We start from the raw sequence: 15738 nt of genomic DNA on the forward strand, positions 1-15738 counted from the left end.
ATGGCTCGATAGAGCTTCTTAATATCTTTCCAACATTATGGAAATCATGAAAATAGAAAACTGTAGAAAAATTTTATGAGCTCGAGAGCTAAAATGGAGATTTGATTTCAAATAGAATATACTAACACCAAATAATAAAATCTAGAAAAATAACTTGCTCCACTAGTACATAGAACCAAAATTTTGATGATATCTCATTTTAAAAAAATAGTCATCATGACAAAAAGTTACGATGAATTTCCTAATTAGGGTAAAATTGCCAAAAATGCAAAAAAAAAAAGCACCTAGGAGACAAGTCCCTAGGTAACTATATGACCTCTACTAGCTACTAGGCAAAAAAGGACCCTATCACTAGTGATAATGGTGTTGCTGGGGTGGGGAAATGGAGGGGTTGTGGGCCATAGGCCACATTGCTCGAGGCTTAAATCCCCCTTCTCTTGGATATTGCTATGTGCAAGAGATTTAATATGACTAGGTGCTCAAGGATAAACCAAATTGGAAGTGACCAAATTTTTAATAATTTTAAATGAATTTAAATGCTTTTTGTACCACCTACACCAACCATACAATAGCCAAAGTATGTTTATTGCATGAAATTGACCAAGTATGTAGAAGATGGAAGAATTACGCTAGCTTGTGCAAGGTATATGCTAAATTTTATCGGAATATTCTACTGAAGATGCAAAAAAAAATCTAATGTCTTAGGGTAGTGGCTGATTTCAATGATGTAACAGGTGATCTTTAGGTTTTTGGGCCTTTCAGATGTAATGAAAGGGTAATTTTGGCCCAAAGTGCTCCCAACTTTTAGCTACCTTCTAGATCAAGTAACCTTCACCTAACTTGAAACCCTTGTAAATTGGGCACAATATGATGAATTTGATGAAACAAAAGCCATTTTTGACTTTCTCTAATACTCTGGATTCAATCACGAGGTCTTTGAAACCCCAAAATGCACGCAAAATATTCTTCAAGCCTAAAGAGGTCCCTTAGATATGGGAAAGAGTTTGCAATACGAAAGCTTTGATACCGTGTAGGAGTTGGATTGTGAACTCTCCACACCCCAAGATCACCTAAAAGACAAAAAAACCTTCCACAAGAGAGAAAACTGCAAGAATAGCTTGCTTGATTATGGATTCTTGAATGATTTATTGAATATGAAATGTACACACGATGCCTTGCTTATAAAGGCAAGGTTGAGGGATAGAATTAGAAAATATTATGACATGTATCTTAATCCTATGTTATGAGACTGCTAACTTGATACTTATTAAATGACCTAAGACTCCAAATATTAATATTTTAGATGAGAAAAGTAAACATAATCATGTGAATAGGACCCACTAGTGAATTAGCTAGCTAAAATATCTTATTCACACCAACATTCATAAGTAGAGTAGCACTAGACAATACACTAAGTATCTATAAGAGATAGGTGATAGAATGATCATGTTGCAATAACATAATGTCATGCACATAATTAGACATGTTAGTTTGATTCTCAAAGAGTGTACAATATCTAGCAAAGTAAGCACATGTGCAAAATGAAGGCATTATTTTAAGACACATTTTTGCATAATAGTCCAATGGAATGTTACTTTTACATACACAACCTAGATAAGAGATCGAGTAAAATGTGAGAACTTGAGGATAAGCTTGTAAAGTACTTGGTGAGTATGAGAAATCTGGATAATTTTGTGAGATTGTGTGGAAAAAGCCAGCCATAGATTATCTTGATCTTCTTTAGATTGACATGATATTGGTTTCTAGTTGGTGGCAAAACCAAGGTACTAAATTTATAGGTGTCAAAAGTGCAATTGTTAAGTTTGGCTTGTAGCTTGTGTTGTCACATAGCTTGCTAAAACTTATAAAGGATGTGGCACATGCTCCGTTGAAGTCTTGCTGAAGAGGGTGTCATTCAAGTAGATGATGATGAAGTATTTAGTCAATGCACATCAAATGGACTATTAATTAGGTGCATAAATGTTATAAAATAAAAAAGGCTTAACTATCCACTTGTAGAGTCCTTCCTATATTTTGAATGCAATTTTCTATATTTCCCTAGATTATCAATACATTACAAGGGATACTTGATCTTCATCGAGTTCTTGTTGAACACATAATAGTATTGATCATGCAAAGCCTCATAGACAAAGGATAACAATAAATGTTCAATTTTGTTGGCAACAGATCATTTCTTGGGGCAAAATCACATTTGTTGGGATAGACATAGTTATTAGGTAGACAAGGCAATTGTTGGGTAGATTTGGCCAAAAAGAAATGATACTGCATGGGATAAGGTTACAAGCATTTAACATTTGTCTTATGTTGACTTCTCCATGACACATGGAGGATTTTGAGATGCCAACAATATAATTCTACCTTAGAAGAAGAAGTTGAAGTATGAGTTTTTTAATTTCATGCCACATAAGGTCATGCGTTAGATTTACAAATCATTATTGAATAGCTCAACATACCTACTCAATTTTAAACACTTATAGAAAATTGCAACATATACTACAACTAATATAAATACGCATTATAAATGAATAATTATGTGAAAATTATTTTTTAATAATTTATATATAAAAATGATAATAGATGATATATTTAAATACACAATATTATATATACAGATTTGTAATTGAAAGATCAAATGAGAGAAAGGGAGATAAAAAACCCAAATATAAATTATGCACTTTCCTCCTCTAATATAAAATAGTTATAATCATTCATACCTAGTTTTTCCTACGGCAAGAAAACGCATGCAAATACGATAAAACGACATTCCAAAATCGTGAACAAACAATAGACGCGCAACAGAGTCGGGGAAAATGGCAGGAGCAACAGCGGCGGAGGAGGGAGAGGGAGTAGGGGTTGTGGCGGACTCAAAAGATTTAATGCAGCAGAGCAAGGCTCTCGATTCTCTCACCGACCATGTCGAAGACCGTCAGCTCGACTCCAATCGAGTCCACCAGGTATTTTGTCATCTCTCTTTTCCATCATGATAAACAGCTTTCTCCACCAAAACGGTTCTCCTTTTTCATCTAATTATTAGTGCTTCCCAGTTTGTCGTTTAACATTAGACTAACTTACCATCCATTCTCATATGTCAATACAAACAATAAGATGTAAACATTAAGCAAAAAGTCAGGTACAAACAGGAGTGTGTGATGGTAGAAATACTGCCACTGACTTCATTGGATGTTCTTCTCCTTTTTTTTATGCGTAGCACTAGGGAAGGGCATAGTAACTCTTAGGGCTAATTTTACACTCCTCAAAGTTTTATATGATATGTTGAATACTGCAAATGTTTACACACTTTTTTTTTGAAACTTAAATGCTTAAACATAAATTTGACGTCCAAAGTCATTGATGGTGTCATATTTACTTCGCCTTATGTATGTTTACCTATTAAATATTTTTACTTAAAATACTAGGAATACTTAATTTTCCTCATTTAAGTAGCTAAAAATGATATGTGCACACTTTATCTTGAGGTACATAAGTGCCATCACTAGGATTGATGATATAGTTAAGTGGCACACTTTATCTTGAGGTACATAAGTGCCATCACTAGGATTGAGGATATAGTTAGGTGCCACTTCTGTTCAGTTAAAGTCACTTTTGTTTTAGTTAGAATAAGTGAAATGATCCACTGATTGGCAATTCAACTCTTGACCTCATAATTAGATTGAGTTAACTGATCCATTAATTAACAATTAAACACATAAGCAATGGACATGTGATATCCTTGAGTCACTCATCTAGGTGACCAAATTTATATGCACTTCATTGATTCATTTGATGGTTGATTTGTTTTGTTATTGATTTCCTCTATTGTGGAATAGCTCCTGTCCTCGCCAAAGTTGCATGGACACGGATATGGATATGGATGCAGCCATTTTTGAAGATCCTTGATATAGATAGGTAGGAGACACCATTCATAAAACACTCACACATACATATAACACAATTTTTAATGTAATAAGAGGAGATTTTCATTATTTTAGAATCAATATAAACACATGATTATTGCATATTCCTGTTAATTCTTGTAGCGTCGGTTCCGATGCATGATAATTGATTACATGAAATCTGAATGTTAACATATATAATAATAGATAAACTATTATTATATACGTTAACATTAAATGATAGATAAATCAAATATGAGTTATGGTATTTGCCACTGATCGCACAATTTCATGTTAACGAGTTAACAAAGGCTGTGATTAGCGATTCATGGTAAATCGCATTCCTTGCGATCAGTCAAGCAAGCGATCTGATCTTAGTGTTTGTTAAGTGCTGTGTTATCATGAATGGTATGTAGGGAAGAGATGTGTCTTCCCACGTGGGAAGACATATCTCTTCGCTACGTATCCTCTTATTCACATATATAACATTCATACGGTGACGAGGAAAAACAATACAGCAATCGATAAGTGTTGTGCATCCTTCCCTTCATACTGCAGCAGTTTGGACTTGATTTCAGATTATATCTTCATCTCTTCTATCCTCTTGATCAGCATAAGGAATACCTGAAACAATAATCATTAGAATTAGATTGTTGGAGTTAGAACTCTGAATTTTGATTGAAACTATATTGGTCACAGAATTTGACTAAATTTAACAATTCCAAAAGGAAAATGTTTATATTTAAATATAGTTTCATTGTCAAAACAAAATTCAAATATACTAATAGAATCATATGCTATAAAAATATCATTACTATTTCTTTGAAAATTGGAGTTTTAGAACATCAAGATTCTTTGAAAAGCCAGGTCAGTTGGATTAGATAGAACCATGAATTAGGCTCTCCAAACTAAATGAAGATGTATCTATGTCTTCCTGTTATATCGGAATTTTCAACAAGGATTGAGATGTGTTTATGCATTTATGGATACATCAATGCCACTCATCTTAGGCTACACATCCCAAAGTCTACTACTTCCTTTTGTGTAGTTTGTGGAGGAATACAACAAGAGATGAAATTTGGAATGAGCATATGCAGTGTCTTTTGCTTTAGTAATTGCCAACCTATTTCATTTCACAAAATTGATGAAGCCACATGTGTTTCAATTTCTCGTAGATGTAGAAGAATTCAAAATTTGTTAAAAATATGATATTACAAGTTACAAAGATGCAAACAGTCAAATAAAAAAAATTTAAATTGAAATATAATCCATATAATGTTACATTTTTAATAGAAGTTTGATAAATATTTTTTGCAAATGTTTAGTTGTGGCATCATAGAAGTTTCACTACTTCACTAGGTCCATTTTTTTTAATCTGCCATTGCATAACCATTAGTGCAAATTTCGTTAAAGATGCAAAGCCTCAAACTCATCTTGAATCTCTGCAACAACTTTAGAATTTGTAACTATCTTCTTGAAGGCTTTTTTATATTTGTCAACTACTTCAACATCCATATTTGGTCCTATCCTATTTGATAGTGTCAACATGTTAGCATGGTAGTACTTGGGGTTTAAAGCATATGCCAAAGGTTGCATGTAATAACTACCCTCAATTCAAACTCATTTATTTTACAATTTTTTCATAGTTTCACTAAGTAGACATTTCATCAAACAATTTGCATCAAGCTCATTTGAGATGTTTTTTCAAATTTTTAGAGTCAACCATTAACGAACAAATAGAGCCAAAAGACCAAAATAACAAAGAAGTGACAATCGTCCTTGCTAAGATTCATCTCCTTCCTCCACCTCGCACTCTTATCCTATGTCTATTGGGGTGGCCATTAGTGCTAGGACCGGATGTCTCCCTACAACTTGCATCGAACCCACAAGCTCCTTAAGAAAAATTGTCATGGCCCACTTGCAAGCGTTGAGCTTCCTCGACTTCCTTTGTAGACCATATCAAGAAAGGGATCCATGAGCCATTATAATGGAGGGTAAGCCTTTGCTAGGTCCCTACAGTTGGGTAGAGTCCAAATCCACAAATCGACATATATAGGTAATACTGCATATCACCCCTCCCTTTGGCCTACCAATTTTTGCATCAGGAACTTCACCAAGCTTTTCTCCTCCCAGGCATTGAGAAGCCAAGCCATGATAAGCGAAGCTCTATCCCTATTTGCCCTATAACGGTATGAAGATCCAAGGAAGGCTTTTCTGAGGATTCTCTTAATTGCTTCCATCCCTGTAGGCTTTGTCATGTTGAAAACTTTCTTCAATTGCTGCTGCGAAACCCTCCCACAGAAATCCATTTGCCTCTTCCAAGAACTGATACAAATCATAGCATCCATTCTGAAATGATGACTATAGACAAGATTCATTGGCTGATAAAGGCGTCCTCCGTCTGCCATCCATTTTTCCCTTAACAATTAATACTCCTCTGCCTTAGGCATAACTGCAATGCTTTCAAACATCCTTTCGGCCAATATGTTAGAAAGATTTAGGTTTGCCAAATCTAACCCATTGGTGTTTGCCTTCTTGCCCACTACCACTTTCAATAGCTCATTCGTCTCTATGTTTGCCTCACGGTAGGTGTGGGAGACTTTGAAATCTTCCAAGTTGGCCAGCTTGAGCCAAATGCGTGGGAGGAGCTTATTCAATTTCCGATTCGGTGTTGTATGGTGCCAAATTGCATTTTATCACAATATAGAATCTCCTTCCAAGTGCAATTTCGAAAATCCTGGTCTATTGCACAATTGAATCCCAAACTAGGCTGCTAACAACTCTGTTTCATTGTTTGTTGCTCTTGGAAACTTCCTGGCTTTGATCACCAAAATCTTATCATCATGATCTCTAAGTATGCATTCGGCCCTGGATGGCCTAGGGTTGCCCCTAGCCGATCCGTCAAAGTTGACTTTAATCCACCCATTGTCAGCTAGTGTCCATTGAACATTTGCCCACTAGTTGGGTAACATATCAACTCGCGAAGCCCCATAAATTAGAGGCGATTGATATGGAAAGAGGCAAGCAAACCAACAATCAGAGATTAAATTTGCAGACAAAATACCATAAGCTCTACAATAAGATGAACTGTAAAACTTGCATTCTACAATATGCTTTGTGAAGAGCAAATACACTATTATATAGGCATTATGTATGCCAAAATTAAAGATTTGGAATATCATCCAAATCTTCACGTGAAGTAGAAAATAACCAAGAGAATAGCAATTTTCTAACTTATACCGACTTCCTAACAATTTTCTAATTTATGCCAACTTCCTTACAGTTAGGAAACTAACATTTGACTTGTAACTTTAACGATTAAAACTAGCAAATATTAAATTAATAATTTAAATCTTATGCTCTAACCTATATTCTATGAATCCTCGTCATTCCTCTCAGTGATAACAACACTAGACTCCAATTTCCTCAGAAGAGAAAGAAATCTTGAAATAGCTGATGGTGAGAGATCCAATGGGCCTGATGCGAAAGCTGACCTTGTTTGCCAACAAGATAGGAAGTGGTGGAACCATGTCGTGTTTGACGAGTCTTTGCATAAAAAACTATCGGAATCAAGCGGAAGCTGAATATCAGGAACAACATCTGCAGGATGGTTGACATGGGGCTCAATTTCTAGTGTCGACTCATGGTAGTGCTTGAGAAGATCAACATTGACAACAAAGTCGAAAAGCATTTTTAAACACCTTCTGAAGAATAGTGTAAGGCACATAGCGAAGTGGTTGACCTTACTATGTGCTTTCTCCTGGAAACGACACTTGTCCAATTATAACCAAACTCTATCCCCAACTTGAAAAGTATGAGGGATATGATGACGATCCATAAGTTGTTTTTTCTTTTCTTGAGTCTTCTAAAGAATTTGAATTACTTTGGACTTAAGATTCCACAAATGTTGTATGAAGGCTTGGGCCTTATCTTGCTCTTTTTGAATATGCATAATAGCTGGAGAGGGAAAAGATAAGGGCAACTCATATGGAGCCAAAAGGTGGAAACCAAGACATACCTCAAAAGTTGAGTGACGTGTAGATGAGTGAGCTGCTCGGTTGTATGCATTTTTAAACACCTTCTGAAGAATAGTGTAAGGCCCATAGTGAAGTGGCTTGACCTTACTATGTGCTTTCTCTTGGAAACGACACTTGTCCAATTATAACCAAACTCTATCCCCAACTTGAAAAGTATGAGGGATACGATGACAATCCATAAGTTTTTTTTGCTTTTCTTGAGTCTTCTAAACAATTTGAATTACTTTGGATTGAAGATTCTGCAAATGTTGTATGAAGGCTTGGGCCTTATCTTACTCTTTTTGAATATGCATAGTAGTTGGAGAGGGAAAAGATAAGGGCAACTCATATGGAGCCAAAGATTGGAAACCAAGACATACCTCAAAAGGTGAGTGACCTGTAGATGAGTGAGCTGCCCGGCTGTATGCATGCTCTATGTGGGTTAGGCTCAAACCCCACTTGGTAGGAGAATTGTGGTAATAAATCCTCAAACTCTGTATAAGAGTTTGGTTCACAACTTTAGTCTAACCATCTAATTGAGGATGAAAATTAGTGGAGATGTTAATAGAAACTCCCAAATTTTTTTATAATGATTGCCAAAAATGTTCCACAAAACGTGAGTCATGATCATAAACAATGCGGGTAAACCAAAAGATCTCCAAATAGAGTCAAAGAAGAGTTGGGCTAAGTCATGTGCAGAACTTGTCTTGTGGCATGGGATGAACCTAGCCATCTTGTTGAATCAGTCAACAACCACAAAAACACAATCATGGCGGCAAACAGTCAATGGAAAGCCACTAACGAAATCCATAAAAATGCTCTCCCAGGGACAAGAAGGAATAGGCAAAGGAATACTCAAGCCCATCTTTTTGTTCATTGGTTTGGGGCGGCAACAAACTACACATCTCTTGAGGAATGTAGAACATCTCGCTGCATATGAGGTCAATAGAAGAACCTCTGTAAACAACAAAGTGTTTCTTGTTTGCCAAAATGACCACCATAAAGAGTAGAATGTGCTTCCTTAAGAAGAGAAGTCTGATGCTCATGAGGGACACAAAGTTTATCCAACTTGTAGAGCAACTGTTCCTTTATGAAAATCTTGAAAAGGTGTCAAATTGGAAGTTGAAGGATTTTGAAGGCTATTGTATGTAGTGCCAAAATTAGGATCTTGAGCATATTGAGAAGACCATGTCTGAAATCCCAAGTGAGAATTGGACACAATAGTTAAAATATGTGTTGTAGAAGGATGACTTAAAACAAGTTGCAACATTGTTGGTGTTCCCCTTCTTATACTTGATGACCAAATGAAACTCTTGTAAATATGAAGCCCACTTCATATGTCTAGCTTCTTCAATTTTGTTTTGAGATTGAAGAAACTGAAGAGTCAAGTGATCAGTATGAACAATTGTCTCTTTTCCCAAAAGACAATGTCTCCAATACTTGGATTCAGGTGTTTGGCCAGAATCTACGAGCTTCCATGATGGAGGGCTTGGCCCTATCCCTTCCCGCTGGAAGGGTTTCTGTCAAAGTGGCACCAACTTTAGTGCAGCTAATTGTAATAGGAAATTAATTGGTGCCAAGTACTTCCACATAGGACATGAGGCTGAAAATGGGCAGCTTTTCAAAAATGGACATCTTCCTACACCACGAGACATGGTTGGGCATGGAACTCATACTCTGTTCATAGCAGCTGGGAATTTTGTGAAAACTGGCAGTTTGTATGGATGTGTGGAAGGGATTGCAAAGGGAGGAGCTCCTCATGCTAGAGTTGTAGCCTACAAAGTTTGTTGGGCAAAAGGATGCTATGACGTGATATTCTTGCAGCATTTGAGGTAGGCATTCACGAAAGAGTAGATAGTGTTGCCACTGGAGCATACCATGCCATTCAATTAGGAAAGGTAGTGGTTTGTTCTGTAGGAAATGCTGGTCCAATTGTTAGTTTACTGTCAAATGTGGCCCATGGATTGTAACTGTTGGAGCAAGTACTATTGACAAAAAAATACTTGCCTCTGTTTCTCTAGGAAACGAGAAAACTTATATGGGACAAAATGGATCCCAGTTCTCCTTACCAGAGAAGAAATGGTATCCCCTAGTATCATCAGTGGATGTCAAAGCCTCAATTGCAAATGAAATTGCAAGACAACTTTGTTACTTGGGAGCTCTAGATCCCAACAAGGTAAAAGGCAAGATTGTTGCCTGCCTTCGTGGTATCAATAGCAGAATTGAGAAAGGGATAGTAGTTCGTATGGCAGGGGGAGTGGGCATGATTATTTGCTATCCACCCGAGAATAGCAATTTTTTAACTTATACTAACTTCCTAACAATTATCTTATTTATGCTAACTTCCTAACAACCAGGTAACTAACTTTTGACTTTGAACTTCAACTTTTTACATAGGATTAAAACTAGTGTTCTACGGAGCTTCTAGACGGGGGGACCAAGGGCCTAAATTTGGGGACAGTGAGGGCATAGTGGCGGAGCAATGGTGGGGGAGCAATGTTGATATAAAAATAGAGGTCAATTGAAATCTTCATGGCAAAATTTGCAGTATAACATCTCTATGAGTGACCCATGAGAGGTCAACTAGTTTTCACGAAGTTAAGGGTTGGAATCAGTATGTAATGGCATGTGCCATATAGCAAGCGACCCAACGACGTCATTGACAGAGGTGGTGGAAGTGGTGGTGTTGTGGGGGGATATTTTCCCCAAGTCTTGGAAATGTTCCCCTACAGGGGACACAATTTTTTTGGATGGGATGCATCTCCTTGGAACATTGATTAAAACTAACAAATATTAAAATAATAATTTAAATCATACACTCTAACCTATACCCTGTGAATCCTCATTAGTGATGTTTTTTCAAGTTGTTTGCATGAATATTGTAAATAATCAACAACATTGAATTCTCATCTCCAAATTTTTCCAACAACACATTTAGTGAAATTTTTTTTTAATATGATAATAGATAAAATTTATACAACACCTTGCTTTGCTGTTACAAAATGATATTCATAGGAATTTCACATAGCAAATATAAAATTAATTTTTAAAAGTCAATATAATATTCCAAATGCTTACCTGACTTGAGGAGAGTCAAAACATCAATAAAAAATCATCTGTGCTCATTCCTAAAACTATAAAGCTTTCGTTTAGCATGGTACAACATCCTTGTGCAAGGTATGACGGGCAATAATATTAAATTAGCACTATTCAAAGGCTATGACTCCTTTGGGAAATGTTGCACCAAGTTTGTTGACTAGTTTTGACCCTTTCGAGATGCCTCATCAATCTTTTTGATTTCCCAATGAGTGGTATGGCTCATAAATTCCTCTACCTTAAGTTGCGATTATCTTTTTCCATTGCCACGGTAGTCTCAAACCAAGCTTTGAATCTTTTCAAACTGCCTTGTCATCCTCATGATTGTCCTCTAAATTGGTACACACTTTTATTAGGAGGTACGACAATCCAAAATCCTTGGTGGTTCCTTTTGTTGGCTACGCTAACACTTTAGGAAGTCAAAGAGAGCTGTGTTGGAACTTAGGCAGTCAAAAATGCCTCCAAATATGACTGGGTTCGATATATGTATTTTATTTCTTTCTTTCATAGGCCACACATTGCACAATAAATCTCTACTTTTTTCTTTGCATGTGTGCACACAACACAAATTATTATTTGCTCACAAAATTGGTGTATATTAATACCTGCAAGCTTGCCAAACCTAGAATACTTGAATAGATAAATCACTCCAAAATCTTGCAAACCTTTAGCACACATGTGAAATCTGAATGACAACACTTCTAAATCAGCTAGGGTAGATCTCTCACTATCGAAACCGATCTTTGTTGTTGAGGTTTATGTTCTAGGGTTAAAAAGCTGAACAATACCTCAAAGTCCCACAAAGGGTTTCACCAAAGATGAATAATCCCAAATGAATCCAATGAGTCTCTTCAACCTCTTCTATAATTATTTGAGGAACTTTTTGAAAATTATAATTTAAAATCACTTTTTAATTAATAATCCCCTTTTGTTCCATAAAGCAACTTTATTTTATTTTTTTAACTTTTTCTACACTTTAGTCACTTATAATTCACTTTATTAAATAATTAAAATAATTTGTCTTCTAATTTGTTTTTCAACAACTTAACGTTTAATTATTTACTTATTAAATTATTTTCTACACATCCAACCAAAGTTGCAAAAAATACAAAATTAGCCCGAATGTGAATTTTGAAAATGCCATCATACTCTAAAGTTCATCGAAGATCAATCTTAATAAACTTGACACTTTCTAAAAAGATAAAATCCCTCCAAGAAATTTGGAATGCACATGGAATGGCAAAAGTGCCCCCATCGACAAACTTATTTTGATCCCCTCGAACTTAATGCCAATAATTGAACTCCATTCAGAAAAGATTGGCACTCTCCAAGAAAGCTAGAGCTAACAAAGATGTTGGAATGACCAAAAATTGGGACATTACATTGCAAAAAGAAATGTCGTTTCATCCCAGCTTTTCTTGGTTACCTCATATATTTTTACTTATAAATTTTTTGGAGGGGTTTTACCTTTTTGCTATGATTATGTCTCTAATCTACTCTTTATATTATGTAGTCATAGATGCTACACAATATTGGCCTATCATTGTTACAATAGCGAATAGGGGTGTATATCAATTTAATGAAAGAGAGCAAGTAGTCTACTTGAATCCACCAATCATCATCAAGAATGGGTGTTCTAATATTATTCGCTCTATATGTTTGAGATGGCCTCCAAACTATCCAAATATCACTAATCACCGTACTTTTTAAGGCTTGTTCACATCTACAAGCCAGAACAATCTAGTGTGTGGCAAAGTGTGTCTCAATCACTTTAATTAAAAAAATGATAATTTAAAAAATAGGTAAATATTAAATATATTTAAAAAGTTCATGAAAAAGATATATTTGAATATTTCTAACACAAAATGTAGTCTAGAATTTGGAAATTTATCTTCAATATCCCCAACTTAGTGAATTGTCTATAAATCACCTATGAATTTTGATGATTATAAATAAACATTTAAATTTTTTTGGCTTCTTCACAAGTTTTTTGTATCCATTGAATTTTGCCAATTTTTTTTGTAGCATTAAGTTTAAAGAATGAATTGCACAAGGTGTCCACCAAATGTTTTGAAATCTTTCTTTTATAACCAAACATGGTGCGCATTATCTATGATCACCTAAACAACATTTTTTGGCCTCATTGACTCAATTGTTTTTAATTAAAAATATTGATAAAATAAATTGTGTATCTTTTTATTAGTCTTGCATTCCATTGTTTTCAAAAACATTGCTTCCTTTGGGCTCATTGCAATCATATTGATTAATGGCCTATTTCTAACATTCTTCCATCTATCACAAATGATAGAAGCCCTAGAGATTTTCCATAAAGCTTGAATCACTTGCAATTGTCTATAATTTCTTTTTCTTTAGTCAAAAGGGTGGTATTAACCTTCTCATAGCCTAGGATTTTGTATCCTTTTAGTGCCTCATTAATTGATTTGAACATCTTTTGCCAATATGGAGAGCACACCACATTGAATGCAATCTTGTTTGCATACAAGCAACTGACAATATTTTGAACCATATCCTCTTGACTTTGCAAATAAACTTTTTCAAAAGGCCCTAAATTGCTCCTCTTATAATATGTAGATGTCGCTAAAGCTGATTCCAAATTGAAAGGGGGGTCTATTTAGACATTTGACCTTTGTTTTGTTGCTTGAACATGATTATTATTTTCATCTTGTACTTTTTGATAGTTTACAACTTCTGTAGGTGACAACCCTTTCCCTGGATGACTATCAACATTTGGATTGGAACATACAACACATCTGGTCCATGTTATGTGACAAAGATGCCCATGAACCTTGGCATAGGAACCTTTGTACTCTTTTAAACATCATGACATTTCCATTTATAATCTCCACCATCTTGAATTTTGTGAAGAACGGTGACATATTTCCACAATGGAGATATAGGGTTCAGTTTGATACACTTGTTATTGTTTTCTATTTCTCTAACATTAGACGATGATGATGATGCCATGATTAATATCTTGTAGTAATAAATTTTTTAATAAATCATAAAAGATCATAAATTGATTTAAGTGTCTAACTTCAATAATTTGTAATATGTATTTAATATTTAATTTCACAAAAATATACAACCTAGGAACCTATAATTAAATTCATGATAAATTTCACATTTAAATCTAATAAATTAATTTAAAAATAAAATAAAGTAAATATTTATTAATATTCCTTTTTTTTGATATGTAAGAGATGGCTTATATTGATGAAAAGTAAATACATCAATGCATGCCCTTGCCACAAGGGGTGCAACAAAAAGATAACACAACAATAGGTTGTCAACATAACCCATATAAAAACAGAAATATTAAATTGCTATATTCTTAGAAAGCCCCTTCTCTAAGAAATTTCTATTCTGACCACAATTCCCCCTTTTTGTGGTCAATTTGAGCAACATTTGATGTTTGCTGGAAGAGGATTTCTTCCTCTTAACCTCTTATCCATTCCATCACTGATGGAGAAGAATTTATAGTGTTTGGGTCCACCTCAGCTAATGGATTCTTCTTCCCCAAACTTTCCGTTCTTCCCTGTCCAATCAGATCATCGCCACTGGGGCAAAGATCAACATCAAATGGCCGGCCCAAAGATGCTGCATGCACATCTGATGGTGAAGAAACCTTACCGCCCTTAGGACTAAGGCTAAACTTTGAAGATGCTGCATCTGCTGAAGAATTGCCCCCTTGCTGCAAATCAAACTCAAGTGTAGGAGTAGCTGCTCAAAGAGGATTGGGAACTATAGGAGTCTGGGGAGATGACACTATAGGTGATGTGGGCCTACTTCCTATTGGTACCTCATCCACCTTTTAGGGGAAAGCCCTCCCTGTTAGCCTAGGAAGATTCAGGTTCTTTTCCTTTAACCTTCAAAGCCTCGATTGGATAATAATGAGGAAGAACATTTGACCACCAAGATTGATACTTAGATTTTTTAGTTTTCTAGAGCAGCTGTTAGCCATATATCTAGTTTCAGAGCATCTTCTACATCAGAAGGGCAACCCTTCGTAATCCAGTGGTTGAGTCCAACTGTGTTCATCAATTTTGAATGTGATATCAGTAGGGAGATCCTTTGTGATATCCAAATCCTCAAATATGTAGGCAAAAGTTGTATGGGTGAAGTTGGAAGTATCTGTGTCAACAACCAAAAAGTCTCCCAAAGAGTCTCCAATCGCTACAAAGCAGTCCTCAAACAGGAACTGTAATAGGAGATTTGGAAGACGAACCCATACAGGTTTCACAGAATAAGATTTAGTGATGGGGTTGAAATCAGGATACTAAGGTTTGAGGAGCAGCAGATTTTGATCCCAACACCATCTTTCGTGAAGGATGGCATCCTTGTCCTGTTTACAATCAAACACAACAATGAAAAACCCTTGCGCACAAGGATAAATTTCTACATTACCTTTGAGCATAGGTTGCCATGCAAATGTGATCTAATTGTGCAGATCTAATTATTTTGGCCAAAGACAGTTGAATTGGCCAATGGGCTCTCCGTCGTGGACACCTTTCTTAAGCTCCTCAGAAAAAACTAGCATGGGAGGAGCCCTTTTGATTAGGGTTTTGGGGCAGATCTTGACGGACCCAGATTCCTCAAAAACCTTACTGCACTTCATTGGACGAGCATCCTGACCACAAATCTGCATTCGCTCTTGCTAGTGACATCGTCCTTGAAGTAGGGGCCTTGTGCAG

At 35.7% G+C, this 15738-nt stretch overlaps 1 protein-coding gene across 1 annotated transcript in view; it reads left to right on the top strand.

Moving 5' to 3' along the window:
* Positions 1-2738: 2738 nt before the first annotated feature.
* LOC131045351 (uncharacterized) overlaps positions 2739-15738 on the top strand; it is a 78337-nt gene continuing 65337 nt past the window's right edge. Inside the window, exon 1 of the mRNA XM_057978939.2 lies at positions 2739-2975. Coding sequence (XP_057834922.1) covers positions 2832-2975 — 144 coding nt within the window. The 5' untranslated portion in view covers positions 2739-2831. The remainder of the gene's footprint in view (positions 2976-15738) is intronic.

This window comes from Cryptomeria japonica, chromosome 8 (assembly GCF_030272615.1).
Source record: "Cryptomeria japonica chromosome 8, Sugi_1.0, whole genome shotgun sequence".
NCBI classification, from domain to species: domain Eukaryota; kingdom Viridiplantae; phylum Streptophyta; class Pinopsida; order Cupressales; family Cupressaceae; genus Cryptomeria; species Cryptomeria japonica.